We start from the raw sequence: 15208 nt of genomic DNA on the forward strand, positions 1-15208 counted from the left end.
TTGGCAGAGTTAGAGGGTGGAAGTCGATGGGTGGTAATCTGGACGTTGTGGACAGCGACTCCTACAGGTCGGTTGGGGACGCCTGCACAGAAGAGACAGGAAATGGCGGGGGTAGTGTGAGCCTCCCACACGTTACACCGCGCCAATGAGAGTCTGCGCTGGCAGGTGAAAAGATGTGACAGGCTGCCTCCTCATGTACCGGAGGGGACACGTGATGCAAGGCGTCTATCCTCCCTACAACAGGCCAGTGGGGGGCATATGCGAGCAACGTTCAAGACCGGGGAGGGGAGAATTGGCACAATGGAATTGGGATGGGAGAAAAAATAGAAAAAGAGAGGAGAAAAAGAATATTCATTGACAGCCCTACAAGTAGGGCTGGGCGATATGACGATATTATATAAATATCGGGTACAGTTCATTAACGATACACTTTTTCAATGTATCGTGGATATCGTGATGTTTTGCCCAAGAGGATTGTGTCGCGTCAATCTGTCCACACGTTACTCGTTCATATCTCAGCCTGTGCTGAGATATGCCCATTCCGCGGTCTGTTAATAAAGTTTTCAATCAGACAGATGTATGGAAAGGCTTTTATTATAACATTCGTTGTAGTAAAATCATTATGCCTCATTTAGTCATCCTGTGAAGCACTGGTCTCCTACTCGACGGCCGCGGGGAGCTAACGTTAGTAGCTTTGTTGATGTTCAGCACACGGGACATTCAGGAAGTCAAAAACGAATAACGCTTGCCGATTGGTGCTAAGAACAGCAGTGCGGGTGCAAGCGGTGTGACGTCATTGGCAGACTCGACTGTCAATCAAAATGATTATGTTTCCGTCAGAATGAATGAATGAAAACTGTATTAAAAGGTTGCAGAATGGGTACAATACAGTACAGGAGGATGAAGACCAGAAAAAGACTTTCGGCTTTTTTACATAAGGGTCCTCCATTTTCAATTCATCAAAACATTTAGAGGCATACATATATACAGTAGTTTCATAAAAATGCTAAAATGCTATTTATTGATTGATTGATTTAAAACTTTAACATATTTCAGAATGGGTACAGTACAGCTCAATACATACAATTGTTAAGGGGATGCAGACCAGAGAAAGACTTTAGTCTTGTTTACATCAGGGTCCCCCATTTTCAATTCATCATATTTCATATCTAAATCATATAATATCTCATATGCAATATATAATCTAATAATCTAAATCTAATATAAAAATGCTAAATGCATGGGTATTTTATTTTGTCTTTAATGTTAGCTTGCAAACTCAAATACTGTCTTGGTAAGCCTCATAATGAATTGTTTGGGGTAAAAAAGAAAAACATTGTGATGTGTATCGTGTATCGCCGAAAGGTCAGAAAATATCGTGATATCATATTTAGGCCATATCGCCCAGCCCTACCTACAAGTACAATTAGTTACTGCACACTACATCACCCCTGAGTGGAACATGGAAAGCCAAACTTTCCCCCACTGTACCGGAAACCCGTACCGAACCGTGAGTTCAAAACCGAGGTACGTACCGAACCGTGGTTTTTGTGTACCGTTACACCCCTAATGTTCACTGATCTTACAAGCCATTGAAGCCAAATACATTTTTAAATAGTATAATAGGAATTCCCAACTATATTTAATCACCTGCCAAAATGTCCGGTAGAGAGTATGCAGAGTATGCAGTGTGAAATAATGCAACATATAGCAAAGGCTGCAATATGAGAATTCTTCTTAATTGAGTTTTGAATAGCCTTCACATAATAAAGTGTGAGACTGAGACGATGCGTGTGTGCTTCACTCACACCCAGAAGTACAGGCTTAGAGGTCACCATGAGCCAGACAAGGACCACCAGGAGATCCATTTGACCTAGCTCATGATAAAAAAAAAGAATCCCACCATAATAGGCTATAAAGGATACATTTAGTTGCCCTGTCTTAATTTTCTCCATAAACCATGAACCACAGTTGTTCGGACCAATCTGCATCCTATGAGGAACTACTGGCAGCTACGGCCGTATTCAAGCATATTTACATCCCTTACAAAGATGTCAAGAATCATCCACCGACATGCTAACTATATAGCTAGTGATGTGGAATAATTTGACCAGATATTATTCATGGGGGCGCACTACAGAGTCTTTGATTAAGGATAGAGTTTACTGACGGAATGACATGTTGCAACATGGAGAGACCTATGTTACTGCACTGGGCCCTAGCCAAGATCTCTAAAGAATGGCAAGATAGCAAAGTATGTATACAGGAGAGTAGACAAAACTAAGTGGAGCATTGACATACATAATATGAATTATAGATATTGTTAAGTATGGGGTTTATGTATGCTGTGTGTACATTTTCTTATGTAAATAAACATTATTTTATAAATCTGTTTCTTGGTTTTGTGTCGCTGCACCCTAACCCACCATGTCTGCTGCCTTATGTTGCGCCCTTTCCACAGGGGGGTGTAACAATATGATGTACAATGTACAGAGATATCCGGATAATCATGTATACTTATTAAAAGGCTGTGTGTGAATGCATATGTGTGTACAAGTCGAAGGCTATGTGTAGAGTGAGAGGTGGGTGTAGATGGATGTGTCTGGGAGTGAAGGCGTGTGTGTATGCGATTTTGCATGTTTGTGCATGTGTGTGTGTGTGTGTGTGTTAGAAAGAGAGTACATTTCTACATAGCTAATTAGCTAGCTTCCTCTTCAGTGCTCTCTTACTATGTCATATGTCACACAGGAACATAAAACCATGAGTAACAAACGACAAATACAGAAGCCAGTAGGGGAGACGATCATTATCAGGGAAGTAAGTAAGGGAAACCAAGGGGAGGGAGGGGGGGGGGGGGGTAGTCGGTGATAGACAGATGGTTCATCCAATCACCCGCAAAGTATTCTTTGAAAGTACCTGCCCCTTTCCAAATGGTTTCCAAGTATGACTTCTCGGATGGTTCCGTGTAACAAACCATCCGGTGCATCAGGCTACTTGTCTAAGACCTTGAGATGGCCTATTGACAGTCCATTTTCTTCTCACTTAGGCATAAAACCATGAGCTATCCCGGATACCCCCCTCAGGCCGGTGGCTATCCTCAACAAGGCGGCTACCCTCAACAACCCGGGGCGTACCCTCCACAGCCCGGTACCTACCCACCCCAGCCTGGAGCATATCCCCAAGCTGGAGGGTACCCTCAGGCCGGTGGCTACCCTCAGCCTGGCGGGTATCAACAGCAGCAGCCTGGAGCTTACCCACCCATGCCACCGGCAGGTAAGGTTTCACTGCATCAATGTAATACAATGTAGTAGTACTCAAGAGAGTGAGAGTGAGACATTGCGTGCCATGGGGAATAAGGGATGGACACTTGCCCATTTCAGAATCCAGAGACTTTGTGAGTGAGAGTCATGTTTTCTGTATCAGGCAGGAGAGGTCATGAGGTTTGGATTTAACTGAGTGAAAGCCTTTTCAAAACAGGGAACTCTCACTGTCCAGCTCATTTGACACAGTACTCTCATTCTGTGCGGGTCGATCTCCTTAGGGCGTCTTCTCATTAGGAACGGGTGCTCCGCTCCGTCCTCGAGTGAGAACCCCCCCTCCCTCTCCCCCCTCTAGTTTGTGTACACACTACAATCTCGTGTTTCGTTCTCAAGCACAATTGAGGAGAGCAATCTCTATAGTCTATATATATATATATTTTTTTTTACTTTTATTTATAGCATTTTCAGCTTTTTCTGGCCACGCAGGACCGATAGAGGGAGAGAGGGAGAACGGGAGGAGAGGTAGGGAAGACATGCGGCAAATGGTCGCCGGGACTGGGAAACGAACCTGGGACGACCGCTTCGCGACTCAGCACGCTATGTTGTGTGCTACTGGAGCGCCCCTATACTAGTCTATATTTCTGAATGAACCAAAACAGGTACACAGGACATTTTCGCTGTACCTCGGGAAGTAATGTACCAGCTAAACCTACACGATGGGTTAGATACAGGCGGGATTTTGGATACTTTTCCTACACTCAAAACATTATGGCCATGCCGCGCGCTAACCACATGGATTACAGACCGATAGACAAAACATATAACGAACAATGTAAAAGATAATATGCATATATACTTGATCGCTATAGTCCCGCTGAACACAACTAGTCACATAACTCACATTGATAAGCCGCGTACGCCGCCGCGCGTTAAAAACACAATCGATCACAGACGGATCAGACACTGAAAAGTCATGAGAATATGGATGCTAAAACTTTACTTACCGATTGGCAGGCTAGTTGATGGACTAACGTCAGGCTGCGTTACTGGAAGTAGTAATAGTGCGATGGGTTGTGATTGAACAACACCGTCGGGCTCCCTTGTTTTGGATGGGCTAACCGGCCACATTACTGTGGGTAGTGATTAAACAACAGAGGGATCACTGGTTGGTTTTTGGCCGATTATGCTGACCACTGCATCAAACCACGGAAAATATATTGAAGCCTCATCTTCTTCACTTTTAGCTCGACATTGTTGACTGATCTGTTGTACCCATGAACGCACATTTTCTAATAACAGCATTATTAGACATGCCAATCCAACGAAAGACGTGCTGGTCGCGCTGGAGAAAAGCCAAATTGGATGTTGCATTTGTGGCGTTTGTCTTTTACGTGTGATTTGTTATTCTGAGATGCTAATTCATCTGTATCTGGATAACCAATGAACGGATTTTGTCGAGGCAGGTAGCGTTATTTCCGGGAAATTTATATCTATAGACTGGTGTATTTTTCGTCCATGAAAAATGTAGGCTCTTATTATTATTATTGCTAGAGACTCTGGAACAATAATAATTAATAGAGCCTCCATTTTTCATGGACGAAAAATACACCAGTCTATAGATATCAATTTCCCCAAAATAAGCTACCTGCCTTGACAAAATCCGTGCATTGGTTATCCAGATACATGAATTATCATCTCAGAATAAGTGGCTTTGTACAGTTTTAGCTTATCTTTTACAGCTTACGTTTTGGGCAATAATTGTTATTAGAGGATCCATTTTTCATGGAAGAAAAATACACCAGTCTATAGAAATAAATGCATTCGAACGAACAAGAAACCAATGTATAGACATAGCAATGGCTAAAAAATTGCCAGGCCTAACTGTATGCGAGCCAGGGAAGTCTTGGGCTAGTAACGTGACTTCATCTCGAAGTTTTCATTGAACCACTGAGCCGTGAGGCTCAACATGCTTGTTTGGTTGAGGTCTGAACTCTCCAAATTGCCCATAAATATCGTCGTTTTTGTGGGTATTGTCCAGTTGTTGTATGTTTTTATCTTCCCAAAATTCAAGCAAGCATGAAAGCATTACAGGTTTGCTTGCACACCACGCTCCGTTCCGAGACCACCTTTTCTTCGAATCAGCGGTGACGGGGGGGGGGGGGGGGGGGGCGTTCTCATCACACTTATTTTGGTGCGATCGTGCTCGGATTCGACCCCGAATGGCTGGTGTGAAAGCCCCCCCAGGCTACATATTTGACTAGGAGGGAAGTGTGAAAAATGGGCGTCGCCTGTAAGGAACTCTTTCATACTGTCTCATTCTTACTTTTTGACCTCTGACCTCTGAGGAACAGGTTGTGTTTCCTTTTTTCCCCCCTTTTTTCTTTTTTTAAGTTCACTTCCAAGTGACGGAACACAATTAAGTAATACCATGCTTTCTTTTCCGTTGGCATTGTGAAACACAGTGTGAATGACATTTTCTGAACATTGCAGCATCCAACCTCCAACAACATTGTTTCCTAATCTGTTGTAGGCAGCTGGGGAGGCGGGCCTTCTGCTGGCTATCCCTCCATAAGTAATTTACCCAATCCTGGTTTCACTGCTGCCAATCTTCCCACCATGGTAAGTCTAGCATGAAGCACACATCTTGAAACTCACACAGACCAATATCTTTTGACATGTACTGTAAATTCAACATCATCAGATTGAATATTCCAGTTAGCATGAAATACACAGCCGTTATTGGAATATCACATCCAATTGTTCAACGGTAAGACTTTTCTAAGTCAGCATTTTTACGTGTTGCCGCTTTCTTCATTAATTTTCCTTTCCACTACTCTCGCATGATAATGAAAAAAGAAATAAAAAAAAAGCATCATGCACATGATTAGCTACCGTAGTTCTGTCAGTGCTTCTAAAACCTGACAAGCTGCTGCAACTGTCCTCTTTTTCTTTTGTAATTTCATTTCTGTGTCGTTAATTTTGCATTCTTCTGTCTGTGAAGCTAATGCTTGTCTTTTTTATGTATATCATTTTAGCATGGCCACACTATGTTTGGATATTCTCCTGTACAGTAGATGATCTGTAGATTGAAATTGCTGGGAGTACGGTTTGACCGAACAGAACATTCTGTGTAAATAAATGACTTGCATAAAGAATTTGAATGATAAATTAAAGAAGTACATTGTGTGCATTCTTACATCCCATTGTCTCAGTGAATTAACCCAGATCCTTGTGATGGTTCTGTTTAATTCTATTCTAAATAAACACGGGGTTAGCACTATTTACCCCCTTTCTGGGTGAGCTAGCAGGAAATGGTAGGTATAAACGGATTCCTTTTTTTGCTCTTAGCAATGGAATGTGGATAGATTTTGGGGGAATTAATTTGTAATACATTTATTGATTATCTATAGGTGAGACTATCCAAATAAAGTGTAACCAATTAACTTTGCTTGCAAATGAATGCTGACAACCTAGGTTCTGAGCACATTTTATGGGATGCCAATCTTTCCTAACAACAGGCCAACCAGATCTCTGCAGCCATGGGGGGTTTTACTCCAAACCCATCCATGTTCACACAAGCCCCTGGCGGGTACCCACCTGCTCCCCAGCCTGGGGGGTATGGTGCCCCCTCCCCTAACCAACAGCCATATGGCCTGTACCCGCAGCCAGGAGGGCCTATGCCCCAGACCCAAGGCTACCCTGGCCAGCCCATGCCTGGATACCCCAGGGCACCATCACCCAACCCGTCCATGCCAGGATACCCCCGGGCACCGTCTCCCAACCCGTCCATGCCAGGATACCCCAGGGCACCGTCTCCCAACCCATCCATGCCGGGTTACGGAGGAGCACCAGCGCCGATGCCAGGGTACCCAAAGGTCCCATCTGCCAATCCATCCATGCCAGGCTACGGTGGAGGAGTCATGCCTGTAGCTCCTGCCATCAATGTAAGATACCCTGGAAAGGACATTTATTTAGTGCTGCTCTGTAAAGTATTAGTTCTTAGCAGTGTTACTTTTGTCAGCTATTTTAATTTTAGTCTTAGTCATGTGTCAAATGCTCCTTTTTCGTTTTCATCATATTTAGTCGCCTTCATTTATTTTTTGTTTAGTCAGTTTTAGTCAACTACAGGTCTGAGCATTTTAGTCTTAGTCAGTTTTAGTCTCGATTTAGTCACAGAAAACGGATGCAATTTTGTCTAGTTTTCGTTAATGAAAAAGGCATTTTATTCTCTTGTAATGTAATTATATTTATTCTTTAAGTATAGGCTAGCCAGAGGCTGTCAGGTGGCGTAGCGGAGATTGTGTTCGTCACCAACACCGGAGACGCTGGATTCGCCTGTTCGAATCCAGCTCACAGCTCCGGCGTTGTCACCAGCTTGGCTGGCCGTTCACACTAATACAATTGGCTGTATTAGAGGGTGGGAAAGCTGGCGGGTGGGTCCGGGTCGTTGTAAACAGCGACTCCTACAGTTCGGTCGGGGCGCCTGCTCAGCGCGGATAGGATCTAAGGGGGGTAGTGTGATCCTTCCACACGTTACACCCTCTCAGTGAGAGTCCGCGCTGCCAGGTGAAAAGAAGCGGTTGATTGGCTAGACGTGTCGGAGGAAGCACGTGATAGCCTCCACTCTCCCAGACCGACTGTGGGGGGTAAGTGCGCAGCGACCAGGAAGGGGATTGGGAATTGGCATAACGACTAACATCTCCCAGACCGACTGTGTGGGGTAAGTGCGCAGCGACCAGGAAGGGGATTGGGAATTGGCATAACGACTAACATTGGGATGGGAGAAAATCGGAGGAAAAAGGAGGGGGGAAAAGATAAAAAAAAAAGGTATAGGCTAGCCAGGCTAGGGCTGGGTGATTCATGCTAAAATGTGAATCACGATTTTTCTCTAAGAATTGAGATCACGATTCTCTCACACGATTCTTATTTTTTCAATAAAATCATTTATTGCACTCTTTCTTAAACAGACAACATATATGAAAGTGCTTGACTTAAACTTAAACATAACATATGAAAGTGCTTGACTTAAACTTAAAAGTCTCTTGTAACATACAAAATTGTCTGATTAATTGATTGTCAATAACGGCATTCGTTAGTACAACAGCATACGCTGATCAGGGCGATGGCTATGAAAACAATGGACAACCAAGCTGAAATTGACGTTAAATTGCTCTTACCTGTGGCCGATGAGACTCTAAAAAGAATATTCCAATTATTTGATCTGCTAGATCGTATGTCCATTTGGCCCACGCCATAACCCCCAACAGCATAATGAATCTGGCGTCCCGAAGGCGATTCAATGCGATCGGGTAATATCTTGATCCACGTTACAAGAAAACTCCGCCCGGATGTCTTTCAATGACGCACAGCCACATACACAGTCAGAAAGGAAGTGCGACATTGGCCGCATACCACCAGGCAGTGGTATCGGACCGTTGCGATCTCAGACACATTGCTACACAGTACCACAGCATGCCTGGATGATTTATGAATGGAAATGGCGAATAAAAGAAATAACGATCCAATAACGTATATACGTGGTTGGCGTTCAACGATTGGCGGACTAACACGTATTAAATAGTTCTTGGCGGCCATTGAGTTAATGGACCTGGAATTTGGCACGTTCACTCAGTACAGACTACTACTTTCATTGTTCTAGGTTAATCACGTCCCCATGCACATGCCCCTCCCCCGTTCATATCTTATATCAGCGGGTATATCCTGTTTCATTGGCCTATATTTGTTTGTGGTTTATGTTTGCCCCGCCTCCTACTCTTAAGCCCCCATCTGCTACTGGTTGGTGGAGGCATACAACCCCAATGCGGTATTTCTAGTTTTAACACTTAGTTCCAAACACATGCTGTTACTGGATGACAGACATTCCATGTGTGCCTATACTATAACTACAGTTTGGTCTTTGTTTAACCTATGTTTGAAAGGATTATCAGTGTGGCAGCTCCCACCCTCTGGAACTCCCTCCCTGCAGAACTCCGCACCGCCCCAACTTCAAAAAACTGCTCAAAACCCACCTCTTCAACTTGGCCTTTAACCCCTAATCTCTCACTTTATATGTATATGTTGTGTCTGTCCACTGTCTGTTACTTTGTTACTCCCCCCCCCCTATGTAAAGCGACCTTGGGTCCCTTGAAAGGCGCTATATAAAATGAAGTTATTATTATTATTATTATTATTATTATTATTATTATTATTATTATTATTATTATTATTATTATTATTATTATTATTATTATTATTATTATTATGTTTAAAAAAAAAGTTATAATAATAATAATACTCCAGGTAATTGGCACTGGTGTTCTTATCTAAGGAACTTAGACTAAATCAAATCAAATAAATGTCTCCCTCATATCATATTGCTTATATAATTATATATTATATATATGTAAATATATATGTAAATTATATATATATATATATATCTTTTAATTGCTATTTTTTATTTGATTAAGATCAAATAGAACTGACGTAGGTTGTTAACTCTAATGACAGAGACTCCTAATTTAGAACAATGACTCCACAAATGACACTGTTTTCCTTTTTAGAGAGGATTCAGGGGAAGCATCAAAGACTTTCCAGGAGCTGACTCTCTGAGGGATGTGGAGGTCCTGAGGAAGGCCATGAAGGGCTTTGGTATGTCTATATACACTACCTAATGCATTATTGTATTTCTAATCGTTGCTATTGATGCTTTTTTTCTTGTGAAATAATGAATATGTGAAGTCTATAGCCCTCCTCCAACTATTCATCGTACCATAGCCTGAATGGGGAAAATAAAAAGCATTCTTTGGTGTCATATTTCACCATTCTCTTTATGTTTGACCATGCTGGGGCGTTGTTAACACATTAACTGCCACGGAGTTTGCCCCTCTCATACCACTCTCTGCCACCACTCTAAGCCTATGGAGATGTTTACCTTCTTTGCAGGGCTATAACTTTTTTAATTGTATTGCTAAATTGACATTACTATGGCCCATTCAACATCGATTATCTATCGTTCAGGATGTAGGAACGTTATACTTTTTCATTCATAGATTCATACGAAAATACCGTCTAGAATATTTATATGTTTTTATCGTTTTCTGCAGTAATTCCTAGAACGCTAGTTATAGGCCTAAACGCATAATATAGATTATCGATTGCAGTTTATTCGTGATACACGCTATATTAAAAAATCCAACTGAATACGATCCTAAACGTTATGACTCATCATGCGTGGATGAACGGGGGGGGGGGGTGGGGGTCGTTTATAATTCCGTGATCGTCAGTAAATGCTTTATGTTGTATGTCCGTTCTATTTTATAATTTTTAGACTATTTTTAAACTTAATCATTTTAAACTACTTCATTATTTGTATTACTGAATAGAGAGCCTATTAGGATGCTACATCCTAATGTGAAACACTGTGATTTACCATACCTTGCTATGCTCGCTCATGCCTGTATTTTTTACGTCTGTTCTATTTTATAATTTTTTGACTATTTTTAAACTGAATCATTTTAAACTTTTTATTATTTGTGTTACTGAAAACTGTAAGCGGAGAGCCTATTGGGATGCTAGATCCTAATGTGAAACACTGTGATTTGCCATACCTTGCTACCTGTCTATCTTTTTTATGCCCGCTTATGCCTGTATTTTTTACTGTTGTGAAGCACTTTGAACTGCAACCTCTGTATGAAAAGTGCTATACAAATAAAGTTATTATTATTATTATTATTATTATTATTATTATTATTATTATTATTATTATTATTATTATTATTATTATTATGTAGTATGGGTGATATATTGATCAGAGCAGTTTGCATTAATAATAATAAACAATCACGCTGAAAATGACGTCAGCGTCCTCTTACCGTTCGCCGATGAGACTGGAGGAAAAATATCCCACTTATTTGACGTGGATCGACTAGATCCATTTCCGGTTTGTATAATAATAATAAACGCCCAAATCATATCGATTATTGAGTTATGGCAGCGATCCATATACACGGATGTGTGTCTAGAGTCCCGCAACAATATGTGAGTGCCGGACGCATTTCACAGATGCACGGAGATCACCAGAGATCCATTTCCGGTTGTAACTCGACCGATCATCCACCAGGCGGCAGTATTGAAGCGTTGCAGAGTTGTGCAGGCTCCCACTGTATCAGCCGAGGCTGGGTGAGGGAATTATGAATACCAAGGCGAAAAAATTAAATATGATCTCAATAACGTTGTAAGCCGTGGATTGGCGGAATTCGCATGACCTTGAAACCCGTCGTACAACGTGGTTGGCGGTCAATGTGTTAATGGGTATCTCGTTGTTTTCATGGGCCGGAAAAAAATCGTTGTTATGCCAATCCTTCCTGGTCGTTGCGCTGCCCTGCTGTCGGTCTGGGGAGGGTGTAGACGATCACATGCCTCCTCCGATACATGTGGAGTTGCCAGTCGCTTCTTTTCACCTAAAAGCTAGGAGTTTCACTGTGAGAGTGTAACGCACACTGAGGTTCACGCTAGGGGTGGACGGTATGGTCTAAAATTTATATCACGGTATAATTTGAAGCATAGACGGTAACGGTATATATCACGGTATCAGTGTTTCCGTTAGAATATTTTTTTTGCCTGATAGGCAGGCTATATAAAGAATGACATCCTCAAGGCATGTAGATTTATAATATTTTAACTTAAAACTAGGCTACTTTTGCATATAAAGTCATTATATTCCAAATAAAATAAGTCCCGAGTCGAGACTCCGTGCTGCTCCCATTGCAAACAGCGGGCTGGATGCTGGATTTTGCTAGAAGCATATGTAGCTGCAGAGCCACAGAGCCAGGGGCGCTTTCAGGTCTGGTCACAGGCCCGCTCAACAGCGCCCCCCCACCCAACGGCTGAATTGCCAATGGCTGAATTGGAGTGTTTGCACTGTGCAATACTCCAATTCAGCCATTGGCAATTCAGCCGTTGGGTGGGGGGGCACTGTTGAGCGGGCCTGTGACCAGACCTGAAAGCGCCCCTGGCTCTGCGGCTCTGCAGCTGCATGCTATTCGCAAATCCACTGCTGCAGCCGTCCTCCCGCTGCAGCCGTCGTTATCATAACACTACACACATATCATAATGTTTACAGCAAACTGTAGTTGATCACCAGGTATGTTTTATTAACGTAGAATAATTCATATAAGAAAAACGATAGGGAAATCTCTTACCTTTCTCCACTGGTTAAAAATGCCAGGAACTGAAATTGAAACTTGCTGTGCGCCGCGGTGATATGTGTTTATTATGAAATGACAATTGTGTGTTGACACGCCCACTGCGCGAAGCCTCCTAAATAACTTTTTCCAGTTTGCACATATCTATTATCTATGACTAATTCTATCTATTTTTAGGGGCAAATGCGATTGAAATAGTCGCGCTGTGGTTACATGACGTCATTGCTATTTTAGAGCTGCTCTACCGGTTACACGGTATAGTCAAAATCCATACCGCAGAGCAAATTCATAGCGTTTATACCGTATACCGTTTATACCGTCCACCCCTAGTTCACGCTATCTCCCCCAGATCCCCTCCCTCCTGAACAGGTGCCCCGACCACTGTTGCAATGACCAGGACTCATACCCCCACCGGCTTCCCACCCGCGAGCGCTTTGACATCTACACTACCCAGCCGGAACCCCTGGGGCCGCAAACTTAAAAGATGGAGAATCACAGTTCTCAAGAGGATTGGATTCTCTATTATCACAGCCGCCACACTTAGTCTGTTTGTTTTTTGAGGTCCTGGCTGAAGCTGGTTGTCACCTAGGAAAGCATGAAAACAAATCTGGAGAGGGTGGCGCCTTAAAATTAGAGGTTTGATGATGGTGGACATCTTGTGTGGCCAGCTTCCTTTTCCTGTTGCACTTATTGTGGGACACGGATAACTGTATTTAGCAATGCAAATGGTGTTGACTGTCTGCCATCTCTGAGGGGAAGTTGAATAACTCCCTGTCGAAACATCCACTGAGTTTATCTAACATAACAAAGGCCTTGTGAGGTCATGGCTGTACGCCAAGCAGTGTGTTCTTCATGTATTTACACACTCGATGTTGTCTAAGGGGGTGACTGGCAGCGCACTACGAGCAACGTGTACGAAAATGTTGGTTGATCGTGAGTCTCCAACTTGGACGAGATGAGAAGGAGCTGAATGTTTTCTTTTCTGTGCAAACTGTATCTGACTTGACATGGTGGACTTGTCTGTGCAGGAACGGATGAGCAGGCCATCATCGAGCTGCTGGGGAGCCGCTCCAACAAGCAGCGTGTGTCCATGCTCAAGGCCTTCAAAACCTCCTATGGAAAGGTAACTCATTGTAGTATTCAATTAAAGATATCTTTAATGATTTATGTCTTACTGTCGGTATACGTATTCCAGCATTTGGTATTTTCAAGCCCACCAAATGGTGCTATTCTCGTATTAGAGGAGTGTATACTAAAATATGATACTGTACACCTAACTTACTAATGCAGTATCATAGATGGCCATGTGTGTGCGTGTGTATGAGACATCCAGACAGCAGGTGCTTCTGCTGCTAGTAAAGTGTACACAGGATTGGATGTCCTCAGAGCCAGTTATAGCTGTGTCAGTGGTTGAACATCAGACATCCCATGCATGTGTTCCCATGCATGTGTTCCTTTCCGCTTCCAGGATCTGATCAAGGACCTGAAGTCAGAGCTGTCTGGGAACTTTGAAAGGCTGGTGCTGGACATGTTGAAGACCCCAGCCGAGTTTGATGCCTATGAGCTCAACAGCGCCATAAAGGTCAGAGCTCGCCAAGAAAACCTCCCATCTTTTTACACATAGTAAATATCCTTTGAAGTCAACATAACGTAGCTCATAATTCATGCTACTACATCGTTTGTTTAACCAAGAAAACACCAGTATTAGAGTTCTTAGAATGTTACTTAGGACATGGTCCTAACTTAAGAGAGTAAGTCTTTGGCTTCAATTCTGAATCAGGCTATGGGGAAGGGGAGGGGGAGTGGGGTCTTTAACATATCAGTTTTGACCATTGACCTCCTAACAACAGGGAGCTGGAACTGATGAAGCCTGCCTGATAGAGATCTTGTCCTCTCGCTCCAACGCTGAGATTAAAGAGATCAACCAGATTTACAAAACAGGTGAGATCCCCTCAGGACAGCAGGCACAATGGATTTCCACTGCTCTCCTTCAGTAATGCAGGACTATGCCACTTTGGTGCATACGGCCATCGCACCACTCAATGGGTCAACTCAATGTATCTGTGTTTATGTAAAGCTATAGAATACTACACCTAGATGCAGATTTTAAAAGGGGTATTCCACTGAAATTTATTCTTAGGTTGTAATTCTGCAAAAGTAGCCATCTTGATCAAATAGTTTACATGGTTTTATTCAGTTATTTGTGTGTTTAAGTTTATTTATTTATTTATTAACCAGGGACAATGCACATCAATCAACACTTTCAGTCTCCACATCAATGTAAATGTGCCAGAGTTAGCTAATGAGCTAGTTTTCATCGAGGGTCTGCCTAACATGCATGTCTTTTATAAGGTCCCAATTTAACCTCTTAAGCCCTAGCCATATTTTCAGAAGATTTGCCTAAAAGTACATACCCAAGTAAATGGAAGATTGCTCCACTTCTACAAGTTCCATTTGCATGTTATTGGTATCTAGGGACATCTATGGACCTCTGGAAATGTATTCCCAATGTCATAAATATTGTGTCTGTTACTATGCTTGAGTAAAAAAGGAGAATATAAATGATTATTATTAATATTATTATTATTATTTTAATCTTTGACGATGAATAACACCATGTGCACCTCATTCAGCACCTTCTTGAGATCAGGTGTAATACAAATCTAAGCAAATAAACAAAGGACAGATGATTTTCAGCGGTCGATTTTCAGAGTTTTTTGTAGATACAGTACTGAATTTTGC

The 15208-nt window shown here is 42.4% G+C and overlaps 1 protein-coding gene across 2 annotated transcripts in view; it reads left to right on the forward strand.

Moving 5' to 3' along the window:
* Positions 1-15208, forward strand: part of LOC311234168 (annexin A5-like) — a 50383-nt gene that overhangs the window by 11704 nt on the left and 23471 nt on the right. The window contains exons 2-8 of one of the 2 annotated variants that reach the window (XM_084321280.1): positions 3047-3273; positions 5791-5879; positions 6779-7204; positions 9824-9911; positions 13495-13589; positions 13935-14048; positions 14317-14407. In XM_084321280.1, coding sequence (XP_084177406.1) covers positions 3057-3273; positions 5791-5879; positions 6779-7204; positions 9824-9911; positions 13495-13589; positions 13935-14048; positions 14317-14407 — 1120 coding nt within the window. In that variant the 5' untranslated portion in view covers positions 3047-3056. The remainder of the gene's footprint in view (positions 1-3046; positions 3274-5790; positions 5880-6778; positions 7205-9823; positions 9912-13494; positions 13590-13934; positions 14049-14316; positions 14408-15208) is intronic. The other variant, XM_084321281.1, reaches the window with a different exon arrangement.

Source organism: Notolepis coatsorum (assembly GCF_963971535.1).
Source record: "Notolepis coatsorum genome assembly, chromosome: 9".
Lineage (NCBI taxonomy): Eukaryota > Metazoa > Chordata > Actinopteri > Aulopiformes > Paralepididae > Notolepis > Notolepis coatsorum.